The sequence below is a fragment of the Lineus longissimus genome, chromosome 7 (assembly GCF_910592395.1).
Source record: "Lineus longissimus chromosome 7, tnLinLong1.2, whole genome shotgun sequence".
In the NCBI taxonomy this organism is placed as follows: Eukaryota; Metazoa; Nemertea; class Pilidiophora; order Heteronemertea; family Lineidae; genus Lineus; species Lineus longissimus.
In genome coordinates this window covers 18,918,848-18,944,959 of record NC_088314.1, presented here as the reverse complement: position 1 = coordinate 18,944,959, position 26,112 = coordinate 18,918,848, and the positions used below count along the sequence as shown (strand labels likewise).

Genomic DNA, 26,112 nt, shown 5'->3' with positions numbered 1-26,112 from the left:
AGTTGTTTCGCTCCAAATCGAAGTTGTTTCGCTCCAAAATCGAAATGGTTCCGCTCCCTATGGACTTTTTGTTTGGGATTGAGATAGGAATTATAAGATTTGTTGAAGTTCATAGATAAACTCACATGTACAATGATATTCACTGCATTTGCGAGAAAGTACAAGTCCTTGGAAATCGGTCTTGTCTAAGATTTTATGACAGTCTGACCTCGGGCAAGTCATTTGGCTACCTATTTATTGGTCACATGGGTCATCTTGGGCAAGTCATTTGTCTGTTTTGTGATCAAGACCTTGGGCAATTCACTTGTCTATCTGGCACCTGTGTCTATCACCATCCTGGCACCAGTTGTTTTCAATATATCCCCGCCTCTCGATATACTTGTATATTGTAGGCTATACGTGGTAGGAGTATCAAAAACCTGTATCTGAAGATGGGTTATCACCAGTCTTGCAAACCTCCTTAGTCTATTTTCTGAGTAAGGCCATGTGTTCCCGTTTCAACCATCGATGACAATTGAGGAAAAAGTTACCTACTTGTTCAAGGTTACTTGATGACCAATCAACTAGGCCGACTTCGATTGGTAACTCGGGTAGAGTAGGAGTTCGAAATCTGCCACCGGTAATGACGTCAGAGAAGCCAAATGCGCATGCTTACTCGAGTCGCCAATCGAACACGGTCGAGTGCCGATCGAGTAGCGTCTAGATATGGGCCGAGTTACTGTAGATCATCCTGGGGAAAATCAGGGGTTAATGTATGTTCGGTTAAAGGAAACATTTTGGGCTTTTTTGATTTTTCAACAATATCAACTATAACAGAATTCAGGTCGATTATGAATTAGAAACTCCTCTCCGACATTCTCTCACAGGCAGGATATACGGCCCCATACAGTATGTTTTAACATACTGTATGGGGCCGTTTTCATGAGACATGTCAGAATTTAAAAATTCTGACATGTCTCATGAAAACGCTTATTAAACAATTTAGAATCATTGGAACGTTTTCAAACTCACTTATGACATTGAAAAGATATAGGACTTCACTTCTGCAAAGTTTGATAATTTCCCAGCATTGACTTTATTTTAAAACCACGAAAATGTATGAATACAGATTGTAGAAGGACCCTTTAGCAGATTGTGTACTGAGCCCTCCCTAGCTCCCCTGCCGTTGACCAGCAGTACTACATAATACGCACATAAGACGTACCCGTGGGAGTAATGCAGAAACGGACGGTATATAAACACCTTGGTATGTTAGGTATCAGTAAGATAAACCACATATTGAACCAGATACATACTTGCTTTGATGTGATGAATGACGGATCTGCGGGAGCGAGTTCGGGGGTTCCAGCTTTAAATCGTCCCCCGCCCTGAAAACGGGCGTGATATTCAATCCTAGGCAGTTGCGTAGTTCTATTTTCCTAGCTCAGATGGCAGCACTTGCCTCTGACGACAAGAGTAAACATGTACCAGCTGGAGATGACGTACCGGCGTGTCCTTCGGAAATACCTTCTGCCAATGAGACAATGATACTCAATTGGGTCACAACAAGTAGGTGGGGGGGGGGGGGGGGGGGGACGCTGCTGGGGCCTTGATCATGAAAATCGGAGAGATTTGTATGTGTCAAATTGACCAACTTATATCTGTTAGTCATACATTCTCCGAAGACAGTCGCAACCCTGGAGGTCACACTGCAAATTGTATTTTGCTTCATCAATACATGACCGAAGACTGACCCACAGATTACCAGCTCAAAGTCATCGTCCAATGTAGATCTGACACAATGAACAGCTCGACCCAGCTACAGAGAAGATAGTCATAATGTGTGTCTTTTTCAGATTGAGTCTTGTGTGTTTGAAAGATTCTTGTGTTTATTGGCAACTCTGTCTCCCACCTTCCCGACATTATTGTGTTATAGCCTGACTATCATTGTGACAATTAGGTTACAACCTGGCCTACCTGAGGCTGAGACACCTCGACGTGACCACAGAGAAGACAGTTCGCAACCAACCTAGCTGTCACAGATACATTTACAACCTGCCCCAACTAAGGTAAGCAACTTGACCCAGCTAATGAGGTAAGGGCCGGAGAAGCGAACAGCTGCCAACATTAACCCCTGATTTCTTCAGCATGACTGTAGATGTAACCATCAATGATTTAACAACTCTTCACTCCATATCACTGTCCTTTTGGACCGCAGTGCGAATAAATACTGGCGCGATTTCTTCAAAGTTTCTTTTTCAATAGATAGATGCTTATGACTGATGTTTAGACGCCAAAATAAGTCCCAGTGTCACTCATGATATGACTGCAAGGGAAGATAGACTCGTTGCCTAGGATCACACTCTTGATGACATCGACATCGTATCAGGAGCTTGGACAATTGGGTAGGGGTGCGCGTTGGCGTTTCGACGGATTTGCGAAAACTCCCTTATTTGCGCTAATTGGGACGGGGCTGCAATGCTAACGCTAATGCAGTACCATTACCCTGATTATATTGATGCAGGCAGGCCACAGAGAAGCTGGATTGGGAGCCTGTAGAAAAGTTGATGTTTTGCGGCCTTGAGAAATTTCAATTACAAGGTTTCAATGATTTATATGATACGAAAACAGAGAAACAACGTTATGCCATTGCATCCGAGACCATAACACTCCAAACTGCTTCAGTCGCAATAATAGAAAATCAATTCTCATCCATTATGTAACTGATAAATAAATCTTTGTGGTGTTACATACGGAGTTTGTTGCCATGTATACTTTCTTCCATTATGTATCATAAATAAATGAGTAGCATCCACGGGAAACATTTTTATTATTCATTGTGAGCGCGGAGCATAAGCAACAGAAGGCAATTATGACAATTATGTAATTCGTCGACCACCTGCCGCCCTACCTATTCCACGTTTTATCACCAACCTCTCAATTGGGCAAGTCGATGTCAGAAGACAGGGTTGTGGCCCGTTTATCTCACCATATTCATTCAAACTACAATAAGAAATCATAAATATTTAATGCTGATCGATCGAGTGAACATTAATGCAAGGGGCGGATCAGAAAATCGATGCGTATTCCGACTATTAACAGGTGTTTTAGACGATACGCCGCAATCTCTCACCCCGCGATCAGAATGGTATCACCGATCAATTGAAAGCACTCTCTTGAAGCCATGCGTTACATAGTGTACAATATTGAGCATTGTTTATTCACTTTGAGCAAGCGATGTGAAAGTTATCGCACAATGTCCATGTAAAATAAACATCACTCAGTTTAATTCGATTTCTATAATTGATTGGAATAAATTCAAATTTAGATCGGTGGGCCCGCAGGTTTCGAATTGCAATTCGCCGGCGGTGCGTTTGGATTTTGTAGCTAGAATAGAAAGTAGTGTTTGCTGATACGAGCGCACGCAAAATGGCGGACTACCGTTGGATGCGAGTGACATTTGGATTAATCTTTCTCTGCTGTTGTCTGTCCCTTGTCAGTCCTGCGGAATTAAATCTACCCGTTAGCTCGTAAGTACACATTTCAAATACAAAATTTATTTTTCACAATTTCATAGCCGCGTATTTTGATGGATGAAGTCCAAACGCGTTTGACAATCATGAGGTCAAATTTGATTTCGCCGAAAAGTCATTTTTCAAAGACTGCCAAATTTATTTCGCTCCAAATTTCTTTCACATATTGTGACTATGATGTATCTTGATATAATACAACTATTGGTTTTCATTTAGTAGTTACCATATTTGAATGTCATGAGTTACAAAACTGTAGTTTTTTGCGCTCATTTTCCCGCGCTTTTTTCCGGCTCCACGTGAGAAGCGCGTCGCAAGTTTAATTTGTTTCAAAAAATCGTCCTGGATGAGTTTTACAGGCCATTGCTTGTTTACTCGTTCTACGTTTAACAATTTACTTTTATCATCCTTCATTTTGAATGTACAATGGACATTATTCTGTAATTTGCTGGCTGAGTGACGTGTTCCCTTATGTTTCGAGTGTATATATCATGATGATAATTTTTAATGGACGGAAGCCAGTAGCCTAATTTTTTGATGGACCGATATAATTTTCAAAGCTGACTTTTAAATTAGGCAAAGTTGTGTGATTTATTCCATTCGTTTATTTATTGGGAACACAACATGCGGATTCTAGAGTCTCTAAAGTGTCTGATGACCGAGTTAACTATATTAAAGCTCAAGTTGGTTTATCTCTTATCTTGGGCTTGGGTTTTCCACCAATCCATATAATCCAAATACAGTGCAAGCTCCCTTAGCGGACATTTCTTTATTAAGGACAGCCTCTCTATTAAGGACTACACTAGTTTTGGTCCCAAATTGTTTCTTTCCATTCAATTTGACCTCTCTAATCAGGACACCTCTCTATTAAGGACAGCACTTGTCAGTCCCGAGGGTGTCCTTAATAGAGAGGTTCTACTGATCTGCAAGGCCTTCTATGGAAACAGGCCGCATAATGCTTTCCTGATGAATATATGTAGGCAGAAAATATGTGTGTCTCAACCTTTTGTCGAAGACGTTACAAGCCTACACCCAAAATTCCATCGGAATTCCTTGAAAATCTTCACAACATGCTGTGTTTTGATGAGGCATATATTTCCATTGATCCGTGTTTTCAAGTGTCTCTCCATGCTTTCATTAGGCAGGCGCTGCATTTGGGATGGGGGGAAAAAATCAATCATTTTGTAAAGCGTTATTTTCTTGTAGGCAAGCATATGGATGTCGGCATGTTGTGTGTGAATCGTTAGGCAATGTATGCTGTATGTCGTAGCGGATCCGAGCCAGATTGCACTGTCAAGCTGTTGTACATTGCAGCACATTCCGACCCTGCTACATGTATATTGCTATGTTTTTTCTTCAATCATACACCCAAAAACGAAATCAGTCAGGACATACAATGTTAGATAATAACTTCAACTTAGAACTAAATATGACCTGTCTGGCATAGTAATTGTATGTACAAAAATAGAAATATTTACGCAATGTGGGACCTGCCAAGTACATGTATTAGTGGAACCTCCCTTAGCGGACACCATCTCCTTTAAGGACACTACTTGTCAGTCCGGAGGGTGTCTTTAATAGAGGAAGTTATGGGGTGCTGCCATCACAATATCTCTGGATCAGACAATAAAAGGGGTAACATGAAGATGTTCTCATTCATGAGAAACCTGCTTCATTCAACACTTAAACGATCATCGCAGGCCATGTGATGAAGGGCGGAGGGATATGAAATTATGTGGCGTCAGTCGTGAGGTAGGTATACAATGTGAAATCCATTCTTTTTTCCAAGAAACACATGAAAATCCATTATCTTTTCCAAGAAACACATGAAAACTATTGTCTTTTCCAAGAGACACATAAAAATCCATTATCTTTTCCAAGAAACACATAAAAATCTATTCTCTTTTTCAAGAAACACATAAAAATCCATTATCTTTTCCAAGAAACACATATAAGTCTATTCTCTTTTTCAAGAAACACATAAAAATCCATTATCTTTTCCAAGAAACACATACAAATCCATTCTCTTTTCCAAGAAACACATGAAAACCATTCTCTTTTCAAAGAAACACATATAAATCTATTCTCTTTTCCAATAAACACATCCAAATCCATCTATTTTCCAAGAAACACATAAAAAACATAAGTTAACAAAAAAATCCTGTTTGGAAAAATGGTTTGTGATCATAAACTGTTTTTGCTAAATTGTGTCAGCAGTTTAAGGCGTACCTATATTTGCTACCATAATACCCCATTATTCCAAACTCTTTGTCATCTCGTTTATATTTTCAATATTTTATTGATCAATATAGTAGACTATATGTAGTATTGGATTTTGCCTAAATAAAAAAATCCCTGGGAATTGTATTTTGGGCCCCTGGAAGACCTTGAGGGATTAACGTGTAGTGTTATCTGTAAAAAAAATTTGACATTACAAACTTTCAATTGTGATGTATCTTGTTTAATTAATTTATAGATGAAATGGATCAAAGGAGCATTTTCTTGAGATAATGATGAGGAGAGATTCCAGATTATGTTAACCAAGGGCGAATTTGCCAAAGAAGTTGCAAATTTTGTGATTCGGGCATATGAGATGAGAAATGGGCAGTAAGAACTTGAAACGACATCTCACAACTCGTATGCCCGAACAACTGTCTCATAAGCCTTAAGGCTGGCTATTTGTATAAATAAATAGGTGACAATAAACAAATATTAAGTCATTAATGCTTGGCTGGCACTAGTGACATTTCCTGTGTTGTGTGCTACATGTATACATTTTATGATGCATCCACAAATCGCCATCTCCTTACTAAGTTCATTAGCGCAGGTCTGACTCTGCAGGTCTGAAGTATAGGCAGGTTCCTACGCTAGTATTTGCTAAACTATTTCAAAATCCAGAACCTGCCCTTCTCTATTACTATACCACAATACCAAGATGAGAGAATTATCTTCTAATCCTTCAGCAGTTTATATCTTAAAATGCATCATCAGTGTCACTGTGTCATAATTACATGTAGGTTATAGATTAGTCATAATGTTAGTCTATCTTTTATCTTGGTCAGAACGCTGAACGAAAAAAATTACATACCGAATGTAGGCCTACCGTTACTAGGCACCATGATTTGCTTTTCAAAAAAACTGAAATATATACAATATTTGCACTTAATTGCAGCTGTCTACAATTTAAATCGGCATATATGTACTTTATATGTACTACACGTATATATAGTATACAGGTGGCTAATTATACATTATAAGCTGTACATATGATTGTTCAGAGATCTAAGAAGCATGTGAAATATCAAGCTTTGTAACCAGGGTCTTCAGGCCTGTATTTGAAAATTATTTCAGGGGAAAATGTCTGGAACAACCTGAGGCTGAATCCCAAACTCTAGGATTCACAATATGCAGAGAAGTCTTGAGCAAGTGATGGAGGAAAACGAATGTTACTTCTGAACAGCAGTGTTTGCATTGTTTGCATCCACCAATACAGTATTCAGTTAAACCTCCCTTAGCAGTCACCCCTGTAATCAGGACCCCCCCCTATTAAGGACACTGGTTTTGTCCAGAATGTGGCATTTCCATTCAGAGTGACCTCAGTCATCAGGACACTTTCTTTAGGTCTCAAAGAGCATTTTGTCAGTTTCAGAGGTGTCCTTAATAGAGAGGTTCCACAGTATTGCGATACACCACAGGTCCATCCTTCAGAATATATATAGCAATACATCAAATGATCCCCTCTTATTTTTTGATGACATACATTTTATGCTACATCACTTCGAAGAATTACAAGAAATCGATGCAGCCGATAGCATGGATTTTTTATAACCCGGGGCAGTTTGATGGGTTGGGTTCTAAAAGCAATAGCATCAAGCTACAAAAATAACTTGATAATGCTCGAAGCAATTAGCGAACAATACACCACTCCCCCAAGTATGTGAAGAATTTTTAATCTTGTGCTAATATTAAAACGCGCCGAATATAAATTTCAAGATCGCTGTTGTTTAGACAGATAAGCAAACATTTATACCAAGTTTGAGCGAAGCTGCATACAATAACTGCATTACGACATTGTGTATAACTGCATTTCTATTTTCCTGGACCACCAGTAATTACGAACAGTGTACCCCTTTAATGCAGATGGCCGGTTCTGAATCACGACATTCCTAATGCGAAAACAAATCCATCTCTTTTCAGGATAAGTAGCTGGGCAAGGAATTTTGGGAAGCGGATGTTTGCCATTACGCGAGAAGTCACCAGGTTCAATGAATTCTCAATGGTAGGTACAACCGTCTGCTCTTGCTCTCAAGCCACATAGGGTTAATTCGCTTGTTATTAGTAAAGAGTGATCACCCACACCAAAGTCATCATCTGACACCAAAGAACCTTGCAGTGCGTTGTTGATGTCGTATTCCGTTTGATTGAATTGACAGAATAAGCGAAACAAGTCGATTACATTTTTGTCGAGATCTCTTTTTTTATCGATCACCTCATCTTACGATAGGAAATCTTTGTGAATTATTCACATCATTTTATCAAAAGATGAAGATCATACTGTAGACTGCCATGTTTTCATGTCGATTTATTTTTGCTATTCGCACAAAGATTTAAAAGAAAATACATTTTTACGATTTTGTGTTGGCAGACTGTCAAACTTCTTCTGGTTTATCAAATCAAAAATGTTTACAAATGGTACAACATGTACATGTACAACTGTGCATGGAACCAAAGTTTTGCATTTCATTCGAAGGACATTACAGTTGAGGGCTAAGTGTCTTGCTCAAGGACAGTGAGACAGGAGGGCGGTGGTCCTACTGAGAGTCAACCAACGCCCTCCTGATGAAGAGCCCGGTCCTCTGACTTCAAGTTTTCAAAATTAGCTTCCCAAAAATACCATTGGCTGAAATTTGATCCCGTTCGGACGAGCTATTTCCATGCCTACCGTCTTTTGGGGGTAATGGTTAAACAAGTCACTAAAAGGTTATAGATTACCAACCCCAACTGTATAAATCAACCAATCAAATAATTTCCCATCGAATCTAAATTGGAATGGTGCCATTGCCATGACAACGAGAAATAAGTGGTAGGACACTTTTCAAATCCGGCGTAAGTGAAGAAAGTCGGACCATCTCTGCGTGCATGAAGCTAATGCTGGAGGAGGAGATTGGTTGGTATCTTGAGAACGGCGAATCTCAGTATTCTCCTCGACTAAGAAATAAAGATTTTGAGCTTTTGAAAAAGCTTTAATGGTTTATTGGCAAAGACATATATGCGTCCCATAGAGAGTTTTCGGTAAAAGGAACAACATCAAATGGTCCTTGAGATGCGCAGAAACCTCCGAGGGTTTTATTACGCTGAAAAAACCTGCAACGGGATGCATATTTGTGTTGGTGAAAACCATTAAAGCTTTTTCGAGAGCCTAAAAACCCTTATTTCTGAGCGTCTTTGGCACTGATATTCCCTTTCAAAGCAACTGAAAAGATAATTTTTTTCGATAGCAATATTCTCTGTCTCTATCATCGTCATATAATGCTGTTGTGAAAGAAGACGATCCCACGCCATGACCTCAGGCTGAGTTCATTAGCGGACATTGACGTTGGACAAAAATACATGGGTATGACGATGGTCTGTCGAGTTTAAAATAATATTCCTTGGCCGAAGGAAGCATTACAATATCGGTTACCGGAAAATGTTGGGAACTTGAGGCCATACAAATGACTGGTTTATCTTTCTGGTTGTTCTTGCGGCCTCTGTTTCTGCAGTGGAACCTCCCTAAGCGGACCCCTCTTTATAAAGGACACCCTCTCTGTTAAGGACACTAGTTTTGGACCCAAATTGTTTCCATTCAATTTGACCAGTCTAGTCTGGACACCTCTCTCTTTAGGAGAGCGCTTGTCTGTCTCAAGGAAGTCCTCAATGGAGAGACACTTTTCTGTAAAATCATGGATCGATCAGGTTACTGTAGTGTCTTTGAACAGATTTTAGAAATAATTCGAGTTGTTTTCCGAATGGACGAGGGTGGAATGTCTGGCTTTCTAAAGACAAGCATTGGCAAACATTTGTTAGTTTAACATGAGCCCCAGGGATTCTTAGTCAATCTGAGATTCAAAGCGAGCGATTATCATCAACAAAACAGAAGTAAGTTGAAGAGCTCTAGGACGGAGGGGAGGGAACGATAGCAACTTCCTCTGTTGCCTCCGTGAACATAAGTCCCTCTAAAACACTTAATGAACTGGAATGTGTCTTGTACTAAGTACTGGTTACAAATAATAACATTATAGCGCCATCCCGCTTCCCAAAGATACTCACTGTTGCCATGGTCGCCAGTTTCTTCCGCTCATTCCAAGGCTTCTGCGACGACGATTTAGTTTTTCACGATATCGCGTTATCACGGTCTCTCTTCATGTTCATGTCCTTGTCTCAGGTTCCTTCGCCAATATTCATAGAATCAAAACAACTGCCTGGTTAGGTAAATTGTCACGCACAAAACGACAAGGTTTTTTTTTCTGTCACACGGATTTAAAAAGGTTCTTTAAGTTGCATTCTCACTGTGAAATGCTATTTGAGCCCAAAGACCAAACTACACTGTAAACAGGAAAAGTTTCAAACGCTAAAAGTGGCGAATTCCATGATTTTCTATTGGCTGCAGACAAAATTTGGTGCTTTTTGCCAAGATCTAATAGAGCATTGGTTTTGACCGTTACGTCATGAGTTTGCTTTGCCTCCCAAATTGGTGGTCAAGATGGATATGCATATATCTGTCTTCATCAACACCTGTCCGAAAGCCCATAGGCTCGTTAAATCAAGGTGTTAGTAGTCTGCACTCATCTCATTAGGATGCCGTACCGAACTGATTAATATTCCGACAGCTCCCGCGCCTAACAGCCGTGATCCCGATGACCCGCGTATACGGCGGGTGCCGCTCTGATCCATTTTTCTCGGCTGAACCGACGTGAGTTTGTAATCAATTAATGGTCATGAGTAATTGCGCTCGGCATTGAGCCATCGATCTTTTTGATTTATATACTGTAAACCCCATTATCTTCACGGCCCTAATGTTTGCTAATACATCATTTTCTGATTTTGTGTAGATATGTTTTTGAGAATGGGTGAATTTTCCAATTATAACACCATTATAGATTCAACATTTCATATCCCCTCTTGCAACAATCTCGAAAATGTTAGGCTCATGAAATGAAAAACTGCAGTCACCACTCCAATACTTTCTAGGGAGACGTTAGATTGTGCAGAGGGCTTGTCCAGACCCGTTCTCTGTGTTACCCACTGGACTATTGGGCTCCCCACACCTGCCTCCAAAGATGAAACCAATGTTTGCCAGGATTCTGCAATGAAGCCACTAAAGCTTGATAAGATACCCTCCACCCCGACATACGAACTCTCGTCTCCCAAACTTGTACTCAATGAGCTAATTTACCTCGCAGCGGCGACTAGGTGAGATATAGCGTGGCGAGGTCATAAGCGCGTTGATGGAATCGTGATTCTCCTCTAAGATGAAGCGCATCGAGTGACGTGTCGGGCGAGTGACAGCTTCACGCTGCAGAGCCAGCGGTTTCATTGAAGGTGACTTTTTGCACGGTTCTGATGGACAGGGTGCCGTATCAGATACGATCAGCATTCAAACAGGTTATCCCCGAAGAAAAATGCAAGCAAAGCAATATGCGGTAGACATGGAAGTAAAATCACCTGAGTTGAGCTGAAACTGCCAAAATCTTGACGAGCAGTTTGAAAGTTTTGATGTAACAGAGGAAAACGACCATGGCCCAGGGTTGAATTCAAAGTACATATTGTAAGGCCATCAATGGACTTGCACCAGCCTACCTGAATGAGATGGTGGAACTACCTCGAGGGTCGTCCTTCTCCCTGAGAACTGAAGGCACCACTAAACCTTGGTCACTATACCGCGCGCGCGCACCATGCCAGGTGCAGGTGCAATGAATTTGGAGACTGGTTTGTCTCTAAATCCGCTCCAGATGTCTGGAACAAACTTCCGCCTGTCATTAGGAGAGCAGAGAGTTTGTTCGCCTTTAAGAAACTCCTTTTCAAACGGTCTTTTCCAGAGTCCTAGAGTAATTCAAGATTTCTGTTTGGGAGCAATACAAAATTACTGATTGATTGATTGATCCAGGGTTTGAACCCGAGACTTTGGCTAAGAACACCATCACTCTACCGGCTGAGCCAAAGGAAAATTCCCTGTAGCCTGGGCTGATACGAATGATGCCACCATGACCACTGCACTGATAGGTCGTAGATTACTCTTAAAGGTCATGCAATTCCACTACGTAAGCAACGGGTTACTTCACTACTAAATTATTCTACCCGCCGGCGGTTAAATCCGGATCATGTTGTCCTTCCGTGTTATTTCACGCAACGCTTTGTTGACACAGCCATCTTTGATCACATGACTCATCTGGCGTCTTGGCTCCGAATCGTGGACACGTTGTTATTGCAGGAATGAAAAATTAATGAGATGTATAAAAACATGGATATATCTTTATTGATGGCTTGTGGTGTAGTCTGCGGCTTCTTGTTTGGCCTAAAAATTTATTAAAGGGACACGATATTCCCCATGAAACATATTTTAACGATACTGTTGTATGAGCTCATAGAAATCAATTGAAAAGAGTTATTTTCGAAATCGGCATATAAACAGCGATTTTAGTCGTGGTTTTAGTGTGGGCAAATTCATACACCATCATGTTTATTGTTGTGTCTGGGATTCCGCCGACGTCATTGCTCATTATGGAACCTCAACTTCGGATCGGATACAAATAGAACCGATGGATGAAACGTAAATGGGTGAAAGTGAATCACGGAAAAACGTGATTCAAACAATCAGGCGATTTTTCGTGTTGGCCCCGACTGTAGGATTCATGTTGTCACTTGCCCTTTATGCATTTGGCCGGTAGAGTCTGAAACAGATATTTCTAACGTATTTGGCTTTGTACTGTTCCATATCTCATCAAGTATCATTTGATCTATTACCCGCACACATGGATCCATAATGATCGCTCCGCAATGTACATTTCAATATAATCGTCAATAATATTCCATATATCATTGATAATGACGACCTGGGCCACAATGATTAGAACAATAATGCATGATGCACCATTTGTTATACGAATAAAATTCATCTTGTTTTGTTATTGCCTCTTAAAGTTTTACACTGTTTACGAGCACACCGGGCTATACACCCAAGGCCGAGGACATTAAGGACATGAAGGCCAAGGACATGAAGGAGTCTATCAATCATATTATTTGCTATGCAGGGTATTTCAATGACGTTCGGGCACGTTTTCATATCAGCTATACTCCAGCAACATTGAAATGTGGTCTTGTTTCACCCTAGATAACTAAGAACATAACCACTGGACTTTTCTTCTCTCTGTCTGTATAGCAGGGTATGCTTGTGAATCGCTTGACAACAGTTCTTCATTAGTTAAACAAATGTTTGGTTTTGGACTGGTCAATGTTTTCTAACCAATTCCGGTGAAAGACAGCGTCATATGCAGTGGCCATACTTGGAACACGGCCCAGTATTATCTTGTGACACTCCCCCTTTAAACATCTTATCTTTGCATCAATCTCTAACATGCCTCTCGGGACACGGTACGACCTTAAGATGCAAAAAACATAAGTTCCTCACGATATACCCTGCCACGTTCGTTGACGTACACGCAATACCATTTTTATATCGGTCATGCTCGCCTTTCTTAGCTTGTTATATGAATATGCTGTTTTCAATGCAGCCAATGCTCGAGCACAAAAAGTCAATTGAGCCGTGGCCTGTAGCGCTGCATCAATCAATCAATTATGAAAAAGGTTGAAACCGTGTACGCTCCGTAGTTTATTGAATTGTAAATGTAGCAGACTAGCATACTGGCAGACTCTGATGTGTTCATTTCATGGAGCAGTGTCCAAGGTGGCTAAAAATACTCACTTTACCAGATTCAAATCTATACATTACTAGATATTTTCCCGCCAACTAACCCTCGGGTCACCATTCTCATCCTGTATAATGACCCTCACAGTGTATCACCAATCTTTGATATATTCCTGCCAACGGACGCTAGGCCATCATTCACATCCCGTATAAATGACTCTATCAGTGAATCCAGCTCATGCTCCATCATCTTTACTCAAAATTAATTCACATCACAAAAAATGTCACTGAGTCCATAATGTGGTCAAGATTAATGGCGGATAAGTCACTACTATCTGCGCCACATTCCCGGCTGGATTCAAATAGGCGAAGATCAGACTGCATACAGATAGGGTGCTTGGACCCATGCACTGTTTTTTCCCGTCAGAGATGTGACTATCTGATGGGGTTTAAAGACGATGAGGTCCGTGTCCTGCATGAATGAATAATGCATCTTGACACACATACTTCGAGGTTGCACTGTCCCTTCTACAGTCTCTGACAACACTTTATCCTGTTAAGAGGAGTGGGGTGGACTTCTTGGGTCGAGATGAGTCTTTATAGATCATAGATCCCAACATCACGCTGGGACAGCATTGATACATATCATGTCTAGATTTCTTGCATCGTACAACGCGGAATACTGAATGGTACAGAAAAACAACCGTTGCTCTCGAAGGCGGCAGCTTGGTATGTTAAGATAGCAATCTCATCAAAAGTCATTGGTTGTACTCAGTGCCAACTGTCGCAATACTGAGGAGGAATGGTATTTTTCGGGGCAATGGAATAGACCAAAATATGGCCAGGATTTTCGGGATAGACACCTGTATTTTAGCAGGATTTGTGAACATTCAAAAGGGCCAGAAAATTGCAACTGTATTTGTCGAAATTGCCTGAAGGAAATCAAGATGGGGTCTCTTTTATAACAGGGCGTTGGTTCAGGTACCCCCTCTCCCCCCTCTGTACTGAATAGAGATAGTGATGATAGCGGGATGGCACATTCTGGACTGATTGCATTTGCATAGCGCATAGTGTTGCTCTTTTTCATTCCTTTTTTGTTGCGTTTCACACTTTTTGAATTCTGAGCTCTTTGAATCAACCGATTCGCAGCGGTTATAGCCAAATTTTTCGCGATTTTCGATCCGGTTATGCATGCACATGAATGAATGCCAAAGGAAAATCTTGTGTGCGCATGCATAACCAGATAACAAATATGGAAATTTTGTTCCAACTTCTACCCTTTGATTCAGATTTCTCAAATGATGAGTTTACAAAGATTATCCTGGCGAGGATGTCGTGATGAAGTCTCATATCAAGATGAGTTGTGTCTCAAGTCACTTTCCGAGGTACTGGAATACATAATGCTGCGTGCTCCATGTAAGGCATAGCAAGAGCGACGTGCAACAGACTGGACCTTTTATTTTATGGATGTTATTCTGAAACGCGATTGTGAGGCCTTGAAACTCGCATGCCAGCACGCACTAAAAATATCTATGCTACTAAACTAGTGATGAATTCATGAATCTCCCTACATTCATGGCGGTACATTGAATTTCTTATTTGATTATGCGACACATTATCATGTAGACGAGCAGATATTTCGAATTAAACGTGGCAACGTATCATATGGACTTCACACCTGTTGTGATCTGTGAAATTGGCTCCATCATCATAACAAAAAAGCTTGGTTTACAATAATAGCTTGCATCACTCACGCAATTTACAAATTCTAGTTCGAAGTGATGGGGAATCAACCAATCCGGCCCTCTTTACCACCTTGGAGCCTTCTGTGTCAGGATGCCACCTACTTGCATGCCACCTTTAGTTTTAAAGGGGTACGCCGTTTGTAATTACTGGTGGTCAAGGGAAATGAAAATGCAGTTCTACATAATGCTGTGGTGCAGTTATTATGCAAACAAATCAGCTATAATTTGGTATTTATTATACATGTATATCCGTCTATTTAAATAATTTGAAATTTTCAAATTCAATCATAAATTTTCAATATTTGATAAATGGCGTTTGGTTTTAAAATGTTGCGACAAGAGGGGAGTTCACACACATAAACTGCGCTTAGCTGAACCTGGCACACAACCATAATTATACAGAGTACTGTGTGACATATTCCTTGATTGAAATGTACAGAGATAACACATCATAGCCTAAAGCAATTGTTATTATAAGAGCGAAGAGACATTTAGAATAAGTGTTAACAAATGCTACTTTTTATGTTGGAAATGTCATTTTGCTCCAACCCGAAGTGTAGGCGGCATTGTTGTATCGGAATGATCTATATACACATTAGAGTAACATCGCCCCTGTCCTAAAATGTCTAGAGGGCCGTGCAGACTAGTGACTTTTATTGCAGTGGCATGAGAAATATATAAGCAACCGACATATATATGTATACTGTGTAGACTCTTTTGAAGGGTTGCTGTTCTAAAGGCCTTTATCGTGTAATATGCGCCTATCTGCAACATCTTCACATTATTTTTGGTGACATGCAATGTATCGATTCTGTGAGCGATAAAATGTTGCCTCTCTGTGAGTAGAATCTGTCATTGCTGGATTTGATATTCATCACAGGTTGCAGTGATGATTGCTTCTAATCGCAGGAACATTTTTTTGTGTCGTCCTATATTTTATTCTAAACAAGCTTTCGCCTGTGACTGCATACATCCATGATCCATATGTATTCGCCGTTTTGCATATCGTGGCTTTTAGTCAATCGTCATGTTATTCGAATACTCCCAGTAAATGTTTGCTAATTATGGATACACTATCGGCAAAATAGTACTGCAGGGCTTGGCTGACAGATACGATGATATTTGATGTTACTCTCGAAGTGTCATTTTACATAGTGTTTTGCAATACATCAGTAACGATTTTTTTGTCTGCTAAATGCATTATCTGGCTTAACCCTTACGGTTGTTCATGGGAACATTTTGGCTAAATTCAGGCTTTCCACTATAAGCAGCCATGCTGAACCAGGGGATGTATGAACAAGTATGCTGCTGAGTTACCAGTCCTTCGAATGAGACGTAAAATTACGATTCCTTGTACCTCGTGGTCGTGCCAGGGCAAGCCATCGACCCAACCAAGTGAGAAACATTATATAGTAGCTTGCATGGACTCTACCTCTGGCTAGGTCAGTAGACCCCTAACGATAGTGCTGCCGAAAAATGCTCATCCCGCCTGGGAGGAGGAATACTCCCCGGAGAAAGACACCTCCAAGTGCAGAGCAAAACGCGCGGCTGAAGAAGAAGAAGCTCCTGGTTAAGAAGTTCCTGATTTATAAGTTAGGCATTGTAATTGTAACAGTAAGCCATGATCCTGGTACCAGTTTGAATGACGTCATCAAAATATTTCTCCTCCATGCGTGAGGAGGATGGATTGAAAATTCTTAAATTACCACACAATACAGAATACTGATGAAGAGTATACTGATGAAGCTAACTGGACATACATCTTGCTCTAGTCGAATGTAGCCGTATTGGCTGATCTAGTTGCCTAAACTGGCCGCTAAAGCAATTTGTTCTTGGCAGTCGACCCACGTATTGACCGTAATTAAGATTAGTCGTAAAACAAGCCGTAACCAGTCAATTCATTACATGCGGCCTGAGACAATTTGGCCCAACATCAATGCCAGTTGATGAGATGAGCTCTGTAGATTAGGTTGCTGAAAACAAGATGTATGGTAGCCAGAAGTGGATGCATCGCTATTGCTGGTACCATTCCAATATTTCATTATCATCTGGGGATGAGTTATCCACAGGACCAATTATCCCAGAGCCCAGATTAAGGTATGTTTCAACAGAGACACAGGGCCGTTTTTCCTGTATTCTAGAATGGTAATGAGATATTCTAGAAAGAAATAGGGTATCATATTTCTAGAATAAAGTGAGGTATTCTTTAATTAAATAATATATTCTACAATGCAATAAAGGTATTTCAGTGAAATAAGCTATTCTATTCCATAACGAAATAGGCAATTCTAGAATGACATATCAAGCTACTCTAGAATGAAATAAGTTATTCTGGAACGAATCAAAATATTCTTAAATGAAATAAGTTATTCCAGTAAGAAGTAGTTTATTCTAGTTCTAGAATGAAAGGAATTATTCTGGCTTGAAATATGATAATCTAGAATGAAGTACAATATCTTAAGTTTTTTTCTGCTTCAACCTTCAACGTAGCGATTGCAGCATGATCAGATTGTGATCTAATAGTACCAATTGGTTAATAATCGCTGTCAGTTGTCATGTTGTCATGGGGACGTAGTAGGGATAGAAATCGCTTGGAAGCAGAGCGCTTTATTCCAACGTACACATCCTCTCGTCAATTCCTCTCCCTCCATGTCGTCTATTCGCCCTTGAATCAACAGAATACCTGCCCCGAATTTGTATTCCAGCCAAGCGTACCATTTCTCATCGGGCTGTGCAAATATCACTTGTTTCTGATGTAATGAGAGGCTGAATGTTGATGGCTTTCATTACGTGGATGAGATGGACACTTTTCCATGCGATGAGTCATTGGCGGATACATGTATTTCAAGGTCAGGGAGTTTGCCGTGCTTCAGTTCTACCACCGGTTACCCCTTCCCATTTAAACCACATTCCATGCCATGCCAATGCCATGGTTCTACAACTAATCACCCTTTTAGGCCTTTCCATTCAAATCTTATTCAATGCCATACTATGGCTCTACCACCAGTTACCCCTTCCCATCTAACCACATTCCACGCCATGTTATGGATCGACCACCAAGGCCTGTTACTCTTTTAAACCATATTCCATGCCCTGCTACAGTTCTACCACTAGTCACCCCTTCCCATTTAAACCATATTCCATGCCATGCTATGGTTCTACCACCAGTCACCCCTTCCCATTTAAACCACATTCCATGCTATGGTTCTACCACCAGTTACCCCTTCCCATTTAAACCACATTCCATGCTATGGTTCTACCACCAGTCACCCCTTCCCATTTAAACCACATTCCATGCTATGGTTCTACCACCAGTTACCCCTTGCCGTTTAAACCACATTCCATGCTATGGTTCTACCACCATTCACCCCTTCCCATTTAAACCACATTCGACGCCATACAATAGTTCTACCACAAATAACCCTTGTAGGCCTTCCCATTTAAACCATATTCCATGCTATGGTTCTACCAATGTACCACCAGTTACATGTTACCCTTTCCATTTAAAGCATATTCCATGCTATGGTTCCGCGCAAATGCAATGTCAGTGTCGGCAATTTCCATGCATGGCCTGGGAACGTCATGTTTGTATAATTCATGCTATATTGACCAGTGACAGGCGAACCCACGGTCGCCATACAAATGCTGTCCATAATTGACGAAAATCCATACTGGTTTGGCGTGCTTCTCTCCATTGGCTTGATAATTAAATCATTGATGTTTTATTGTTTGTCCGTTCAAGCTGAGGGTTTATTGCCCACACTTGGTATGAGTAGGGCTTCACAGCGCCAGTTTACCCCTTATTGTCAGCACGTGTTTGTATTTGGAATGTAGCATGCCTTCATTAAGCCTGATCAACTGCCATATTCAGGGTCTTAGCCGCGTTTTTTTCACGTGTACTGATGCTATTGTCGTGATGCACAGTCTTGGACGATATTCTGAAAAAGATGTTAAAAATGGCATTTGGAAGAAAAGTGGCATCCTAATTTTAGTTTGGAGGTTAAATACTATGCCAACTAAAAATATGCTGAAATTTCAGTTTCCACTCCTCCTAACTTATGCTATCTGCCTGTATGGTCCTTATTATAATGTTTAGAAGCAGTACAGCAGCAAATTGACGGGAAGATCCCTTGCATCTATCTACATGTAATCATTGATGACATTGTATCATTTTGCAGCCATCTAAACATTGGTCATAATAGAATATGATAGGAAAATAATGATTTAATGGGTCGACAATGAACAGTGGCACAGCAGAATCGAGGGATACTACAAACTTTTCAGGTTATTGACTCGTGCAATATTGGTTGAAAAGTACATCACATTATTCTGTTCAAACATAGAATAACGGCAGATGTAATGTGAAATATGATTTATGGGTTCACGGCTAGTGTAATGATGAGAAGTGTAATGATGAATGCGGGCTCATCAGAATTGAGAGATAGTCTACGACGGACATCCAGATAGTAATCTCATATTAAATTCTTCTTCTGTTTTGAAGGAAGCTGATCATATTTGGCCTTGCAGATCTCTTTCAGTGGTCATGTTACAACAGAGGACTGGCAGAGATACATTTTGAAAAAATTCTTGACATTGACCATTGATTTTTGGAAATTGACATGAAAGCTCTGGGGGCCTCTTTCATGGAGGCTTTCTCGGACTTCTGGATCCACCCCTTAAGGACTCCAGTCCACCACACATCACCCTATCAAACGTTTGTCTGGTAATGTAACTGTAAGTTAATGTTCTTTCCTCTTGGGATGGAAATGCTGTTAAGCTGTATGTTTTTGCCAATGTTTTCTGCGGTACACCATAAGTAGGAAGCTGTAATGTCATCCGGTCAGTCCATTTTATGTATCGTATCCTGAGGACACCAGCACACTCTCCCTTCAACATAGCGATTTATTCCTCCATCAATTAAACAGTTATCTTGTAATCTTTTAACCGTTTTAACCCTAAGCTATTGACCATTGGCAATAGGTACTGCACCATTTTGGCTAGAACCTGAGATCTAAAATCAGTTGGTACTCCTATAAATTGATGTGAATGTCGCTTTAAAACCTGGGAGGCTGTTCTCTAGAAAACAAAGAACAGACTCCCACCTTTGAAATTGCCATTCACTTTGTTTTGAAGGAGTTCTGACTGATTTTTTGATTTCAGGTTCTAGCTTAAATGGAGGTACCTATAGCCAACCCTTAAGTGAGACCGATGCCAATGTTTTCTATAAATATCACTTTGGAAACACATCTAGGTCTTTTTACAAACCGAGCTTTGTTTTTAGAATATGTGTTTGTACCCTTGTGATCTTTGAGAACGAACACAATCTACCCTCTGCCACAGACCCTGATTGGTATTCAATCGCCATTATCTCAACCACGACACATTACAGAGTTCATTACGCCATGCTGTAATACGCCCACGTTTCCCAAACACACGCCACACAGACATATAAAACCGAGTATACCCTAATGCAAGACCCAGAATATTGGGAAATTTTCCTATGAATTATTAATAGACATCTCTTAGCAGACGGGTAATGACTCCTGGGAGAGGATATTCTAGATGTACGTGGGGTATATTACCGTCTATATTATAACAGACTGAACTGAATGATAAAATAACGTATACTGGGCCGGATAGAGTTGCAAGTCGTGAGAAGGGAATCACCGTCGAAGTCTTCGCATTGATGACCATTACCCCTTAATTCCAATGTAATTTGTCATAAGTTATTTTATTCCCAAGATATCTCACAGCTTCGTAGCCTTGACAGTGTCATTTCAGCCATCATTTTCTATCTACGCGTACATCTTCATGATTCTCTTTTTTGCAAGAATTTGCTGGAATTCTTTGAGAGAATATTTGGCGGCCTATTCCGCCAAGAACAGTTGTCACTGTCACATCCACAGTGCCTTTCATAATCAGTTCTGGTGCACATTTTCATAAAACATGCGACGTAAGTAGATTATGTGATAAATAATGAATAAATCTTAAGCTGGATATATGACAAATTCTATTAGAGTCAACAGTGTCAGTGCTTTTTTGCCGGACTGGATTTATGATCATGGCATTAGCCGCTTTTGCGTCTAAGTGTAATGTATTGCACTAATCATATTTGGTGAGGAAATGCACTCAGTCGGGATACTGAATGCTCACTCGACTGTTCTGGTTACTTGTATTATTGATAGTGCAGTCAAAATGGAGGGATGTTACTCTATTGAAAATCAATGTTTGTTGAATACTTCTACAGTAAGGCATTGACTTGACGTTAAAGTCTGCTTTAGACTTAATATTCTGCCAGGATGGAGTTGTACATCGTAAGCTATTTCCACTAATACCTCGGGTACCAAGCTTTAAACACTTTGCCTTGATCTTGTCTATAAGCACGTCAAACTCATGCTTCGTTGCAGCTGGTTTTCATTCCGAAAGTTTCCTCACCTTCCCTCTCTCTTCCCATCCCTCTCTCTCCCATGTCAGACCCCTCGCCCTGTGGACAATTAATCGCTCCCGCTCAGCTCTCATCCGTACTCAATTGATCTGTGCACTGGCTTCTGGCAAATACTTTTTGATATACAAACCAATCACCAAACTGCCTTCCATGCCCCATATCTGCATCCCAACTTCATCCACCATCACTCCCCCTCAGCTCTCGTCCCTACACGATTGATCTGTGTGCTGGCTTCTGGCAAATACCTTTAGACATACATACCAAACACCAAACTGCCTTCCATGCCCCATGCCCCATGCCCGTCATCCCAACTCAATCCGCCATCCATTATCACTCCCGCTCAGCTCTCGTCACTACTTGATTGATCTGTGTACTGGCTTCTGGCAAATACATTTTGATATATAAAGCGAACACCAAACTGCCTTTCACACCCCATGCCTGCATCCCAACCCTATCCACTATCACTCCCGCTCAGCTCTCGTCCCTACATGATTGATCTATGTGCTGGCTTCTGGCGAATACCTTTAGACATACATACCAAACACCAAACTGCTTTCATGCCCCATGCCCCATGCCCGTCATCCCAACTCAATCCGCCATCCATTATCACTCCCGCTCAGCTCTCGTCACTACTTGATTGATCTGTGTACTGGCTTCTGGCAAATACCTTTTGATATACAAAGCGAGCAACAAACTGCCTTTCATACCCCTTGACTGTCATCCCAACTCGATCCACCATCCACCCACCTAGCCAATCAACCAATCTCTTCGTCCCTGCTCTAGCCAGCAGTCCCAACTTATTAACGACCTGTGTACCGGCTGGGGGCAAACTCCGGTCATCTGCCCGTTGTCGATTAGCGGACCAAACACAAACATCCTTTCATCCGTTTCATCCAGTCGGTTCCTCCAGGCTTTCCTGGTCAATGTTTTCTCAGACAGGGACCTGAGGCTCCCTCTCCAATCACCCAATAATTGGTTTCATCCATAGGGGAAGCAACTACACAAATTATATCCAGTCCTTCAGGAAAGGTATTGGAATTCGTGGCCCTTTCCTTATCTGTGAGATACACCAAGCAAGAAGAGCATTGATGTCAAAGCAATCCTGTCTTGCCTTTTGTCGCTTTTTTGTTGCAGTCACTCTTGAAAAATGGCAGCTTCAGCAGCCATCTTGAATATCGTTTTCACTCGCTCCTGTCTTTTTTTACCTCAGATGTGGGTGTTGACCTCCCCCATTTAAACTTATGGGTTGTGAAGGCTGGCAACCTTGGATAAGGTGTCATGCTCAAGGACGCAAAGACGAAACAATGATCCAGCCAAACAACGAATCTATTATTTCCCAGTTATGAGCCACTGCTTTAACAATTATACCAATACTCCTGCCTAATTAACTTTTTACTATAATTATCATTAGGCATGTAGATCTTGTAAATTGGTTGTTTAATGTGGCGTCGTCATAGTACACCAAGTGTGTCATTATGGGAGCGTTTCATTGTCAGGCAAACAAAGCAACTCATCATTGTGGAAAAAAAAAAATCGTTATTTTTGCCGACACTCTGTCGCCTCATTTCGCTGCGTTTCCCACAGTGCAACAGATTACATTGAAACAAAAGCGCCATTCCATCGAGTAATTCCGTTAAATCATTCCAGACGATGCTTTTGATGCTGTGCATATCCCATAATGTGTTGCGTTGTTTTTTTGTATCTTGCTACTGACTACGATGCTGTGTGATTTCCTGTGGATTGGATCATTCGTCACACTCTCTTGGGGCTGATCGTAATATTTGTAAAGTGGGGAACTCAGAATGGTCCCTGAAAAATTCTGAATGCCTTATCATTCTAATGCAGTTTTCAGCATCTTTAAAGCCTTCAATTCAAAACCTCTGCAGCTATGGTAAATAGGGGTAGTCAAGATATTGCACTTGGTATGATTATACCTGCATGGGAACCCCTTGAACTTAAAAAACCCACTCTTATTAATCGATATTAATCCAAATCTGGCGAGATTGTTTCATATAAAGTCCAATTGCGTCATTGTATTGACTTCCTATCGCATGAATGTCAAAATTTCTGAGAATCGTCAGTTAACGTCGATTCTGTGGCCTTTTCAGAAATAGCAAATATCAAGATAACGGATCAAAGATTGTTATATTCACGGCAGAGTAGTTCTATAACAGTCATAATCATAGTATTGTATTACATGTATGTCTTTCGCTTTTGTCGCCATATGGATTATTGTATAGTCGTCCATTGATCGTTATCAGAAGAGGCTCTGGGTGCAGTGCGCCATAAACTGTATTGACTGCTATGCTAAACGTTTGATCTCCCGAGGATCTTTCAGCCGGGTCAATTGGGTTAGGGCAGCAGTACGTCATGATAGCTCAGTTTGGTTAGGGCAGTCATCCGCCACCTGGGTCAGTTGGGTTGAAAAGCCAAGCAAACGAGTGATTTGAGCCATCCAACCTGCGATGGAGCCATGACAACATGACGATTTTGTGGTTGGAATGCAGGCGATTGTAATGTAAGTAGGAGGAAACCGGATATCCAGGAGGAAACCTACACTGTTGAAGAGAGTCGCCTCTGAGGGATCGAACTCAGGACCTCAGAGGTGAGAGGCGCTGATGTTACCGCTACGCTACCCCGAGCCCTGAGATGCTGATAGCTGATAATGGTGAGTGTGCGAACGGGCCCTGCACTGCTCAGACGGAAGATTCGCATAGCCCAGTGGTTACACTGCTGGCTGCCACACCAATGAGTCCAAGTTGAAGTCCCAGGCACGAAAAAAGTTTACATTTTTCTTAAAACGGATATTTAAATGATTTTGCGCAATAACATAGCGCACAATATAAATTTGATTCTTTGATTTATTTCTGCAGATTACAATCACAGTTATCCCAAGGTTAAATACGGTTCACTCGATTTCAAATCACAAATTGAAATGGGCGATAAATCACAAACACGTACAGTAGTGGCGAATTATTTTATAGCGATCGCTTACGGAGCTGACTGGAAAGGCAATGCAGGCAATGTATTGTCCACATTGATTCTCTGTAGGTCATACAACCTTGGATTTATACATTAATCATTTGAACATGAAATCGCGGCTAATGAAATTGGTAATAAACTGTGTTATCATTTCTGTATCATGATAATTTCATTATGGCAGTGGGTTTCTGATTGTATGCCTGGAGTGATTTAGATCATGTTCATGGCTAGTAATAAAAGCGACATCATGTTTATTGATAATTTGAAAGTGTTTTGTATTCACAAAGTAATTTGAAAATTGTATCCAGTAGTTATCGATTTAAATGAAATAATGGACAAAATTACTTTTTCTGGTAATGAAACTGATTTAGGAAACTCTAGATCAGGCATGCAACATTTCATAAAGAAATTGACAGGTTATTGGATAGTGTTCTTAATTTAATTGGAAAATTATATTTATTAAATAAAATGAAAAAAGGCACAGAAATGATTACACTGATTGATTAATAATGAAATTAATATGCCATTACAAGAAATATGCAATTTTTCAAGAAACTTGATAAAGGAATAACTGAATTTGCTGATCAGATGAAATCTTCCAGATGCATACTCTGATATTTGGCTAAATCAATGTTCCTTTCATTTCAATTTGTTCCCAAAAAGCGATCATGAAGAAGTGTACCTTGATATCTAGGTAAAAAAACATGTTATCTTCATTTTTTGTTCCCAAAACAATCTAAAAGAAACTTCATTTCAACTTGTTCCTAAAGCATTTGTACATAGTGTACCACATCAAAGAGATACAGTGTATTCAAGTCACGGAAAATTGAAACCTTAATGAATTTTCGTCGGCATGTGGAATAAAGATTAATACAAACATGGCTTAGATCGCGGAGACTTCAAAGATGAAATTTGCAAAGCCATGACTGATGTAATAATCTAGTTGTAAAGAGGCCAAGAAGCATGTTGTTTGAATGCAATGGTACAAAGGGAGATTTGATTAAATTCTGGCGTTGAAAGTTCAGAAGAACGTGACTGGCTGAGAAATGTACTGGTTATAAGTTAAATAACCCCGATCTCTAACCTGGGGTTGCTGGGAAGGTACATCACATGATGTTTTTTTTTCAACATGAAAATATTTTTTTCAGGAAATATCTCGATTGATGGACTTATTATCTCGAGCGCTCGAGATATTATCTCGATCATGTGATGTCCTTTCCCAGCCACCGTACTAACCATTGCTGTTATGGTCAAAATTTAAATCCTTCCTTGACTTCCGCCCAACTTTACAACCAATCCCTTCAGTGAAAACTTCTCTTCTTGCATGTTTTACAAGATAAATTTAGCAAAGTTTGTCAGAAGACATGCAACAGACACATCTGTCTTGAAGCTGTGAAATTTCTTTGAAAGTTGCAAGTGGAAAAACAAGGGATATAATTGCTAGAAACTGCATATGGTCCGGCGCACTGATGACCTTGTCCTGAATAGCACCCCGCGAAGTTACTATTTATAGCTCACAAGGTCATT

The 26,112-nt window shown here is 40.5% G+C and overlaps 1 protein-coding gene across 9 annotated transcripts in view; it reads left to right on the top strand.

Annotated features, from left to right (window-relative positions):
- Positions 1–3,156: 3,156 nt before the first annotated feature.
- LOC135490974 (voltage-dependent calcium channel subunit alpha-2/delta-3-like) overlaps positions 3,157–26,112 on the top strand; it is a 148,552-nt gene continuing 125,596 nt past the window's right edge. For all 9 annotated transcript variants that reach the window (XM_064776572.1, XM_064776574.1, XM_064776568.1 and 6 more), the window contains exons 1-2: positions 3,157–3,509; positions 7,707–7,788. In XM_064776572.1, coding sequence (XP_064632642.1) covers positions 3,409–3,509; positions 7,707–7,788 — 183 coding nt within the window. In that variant the 5' untranslated portion in view covers positions 3,157–3,408. The remainder of the gene's footprint in view (positions 3,510–7,706; positions 7,789–26,112) is intronic.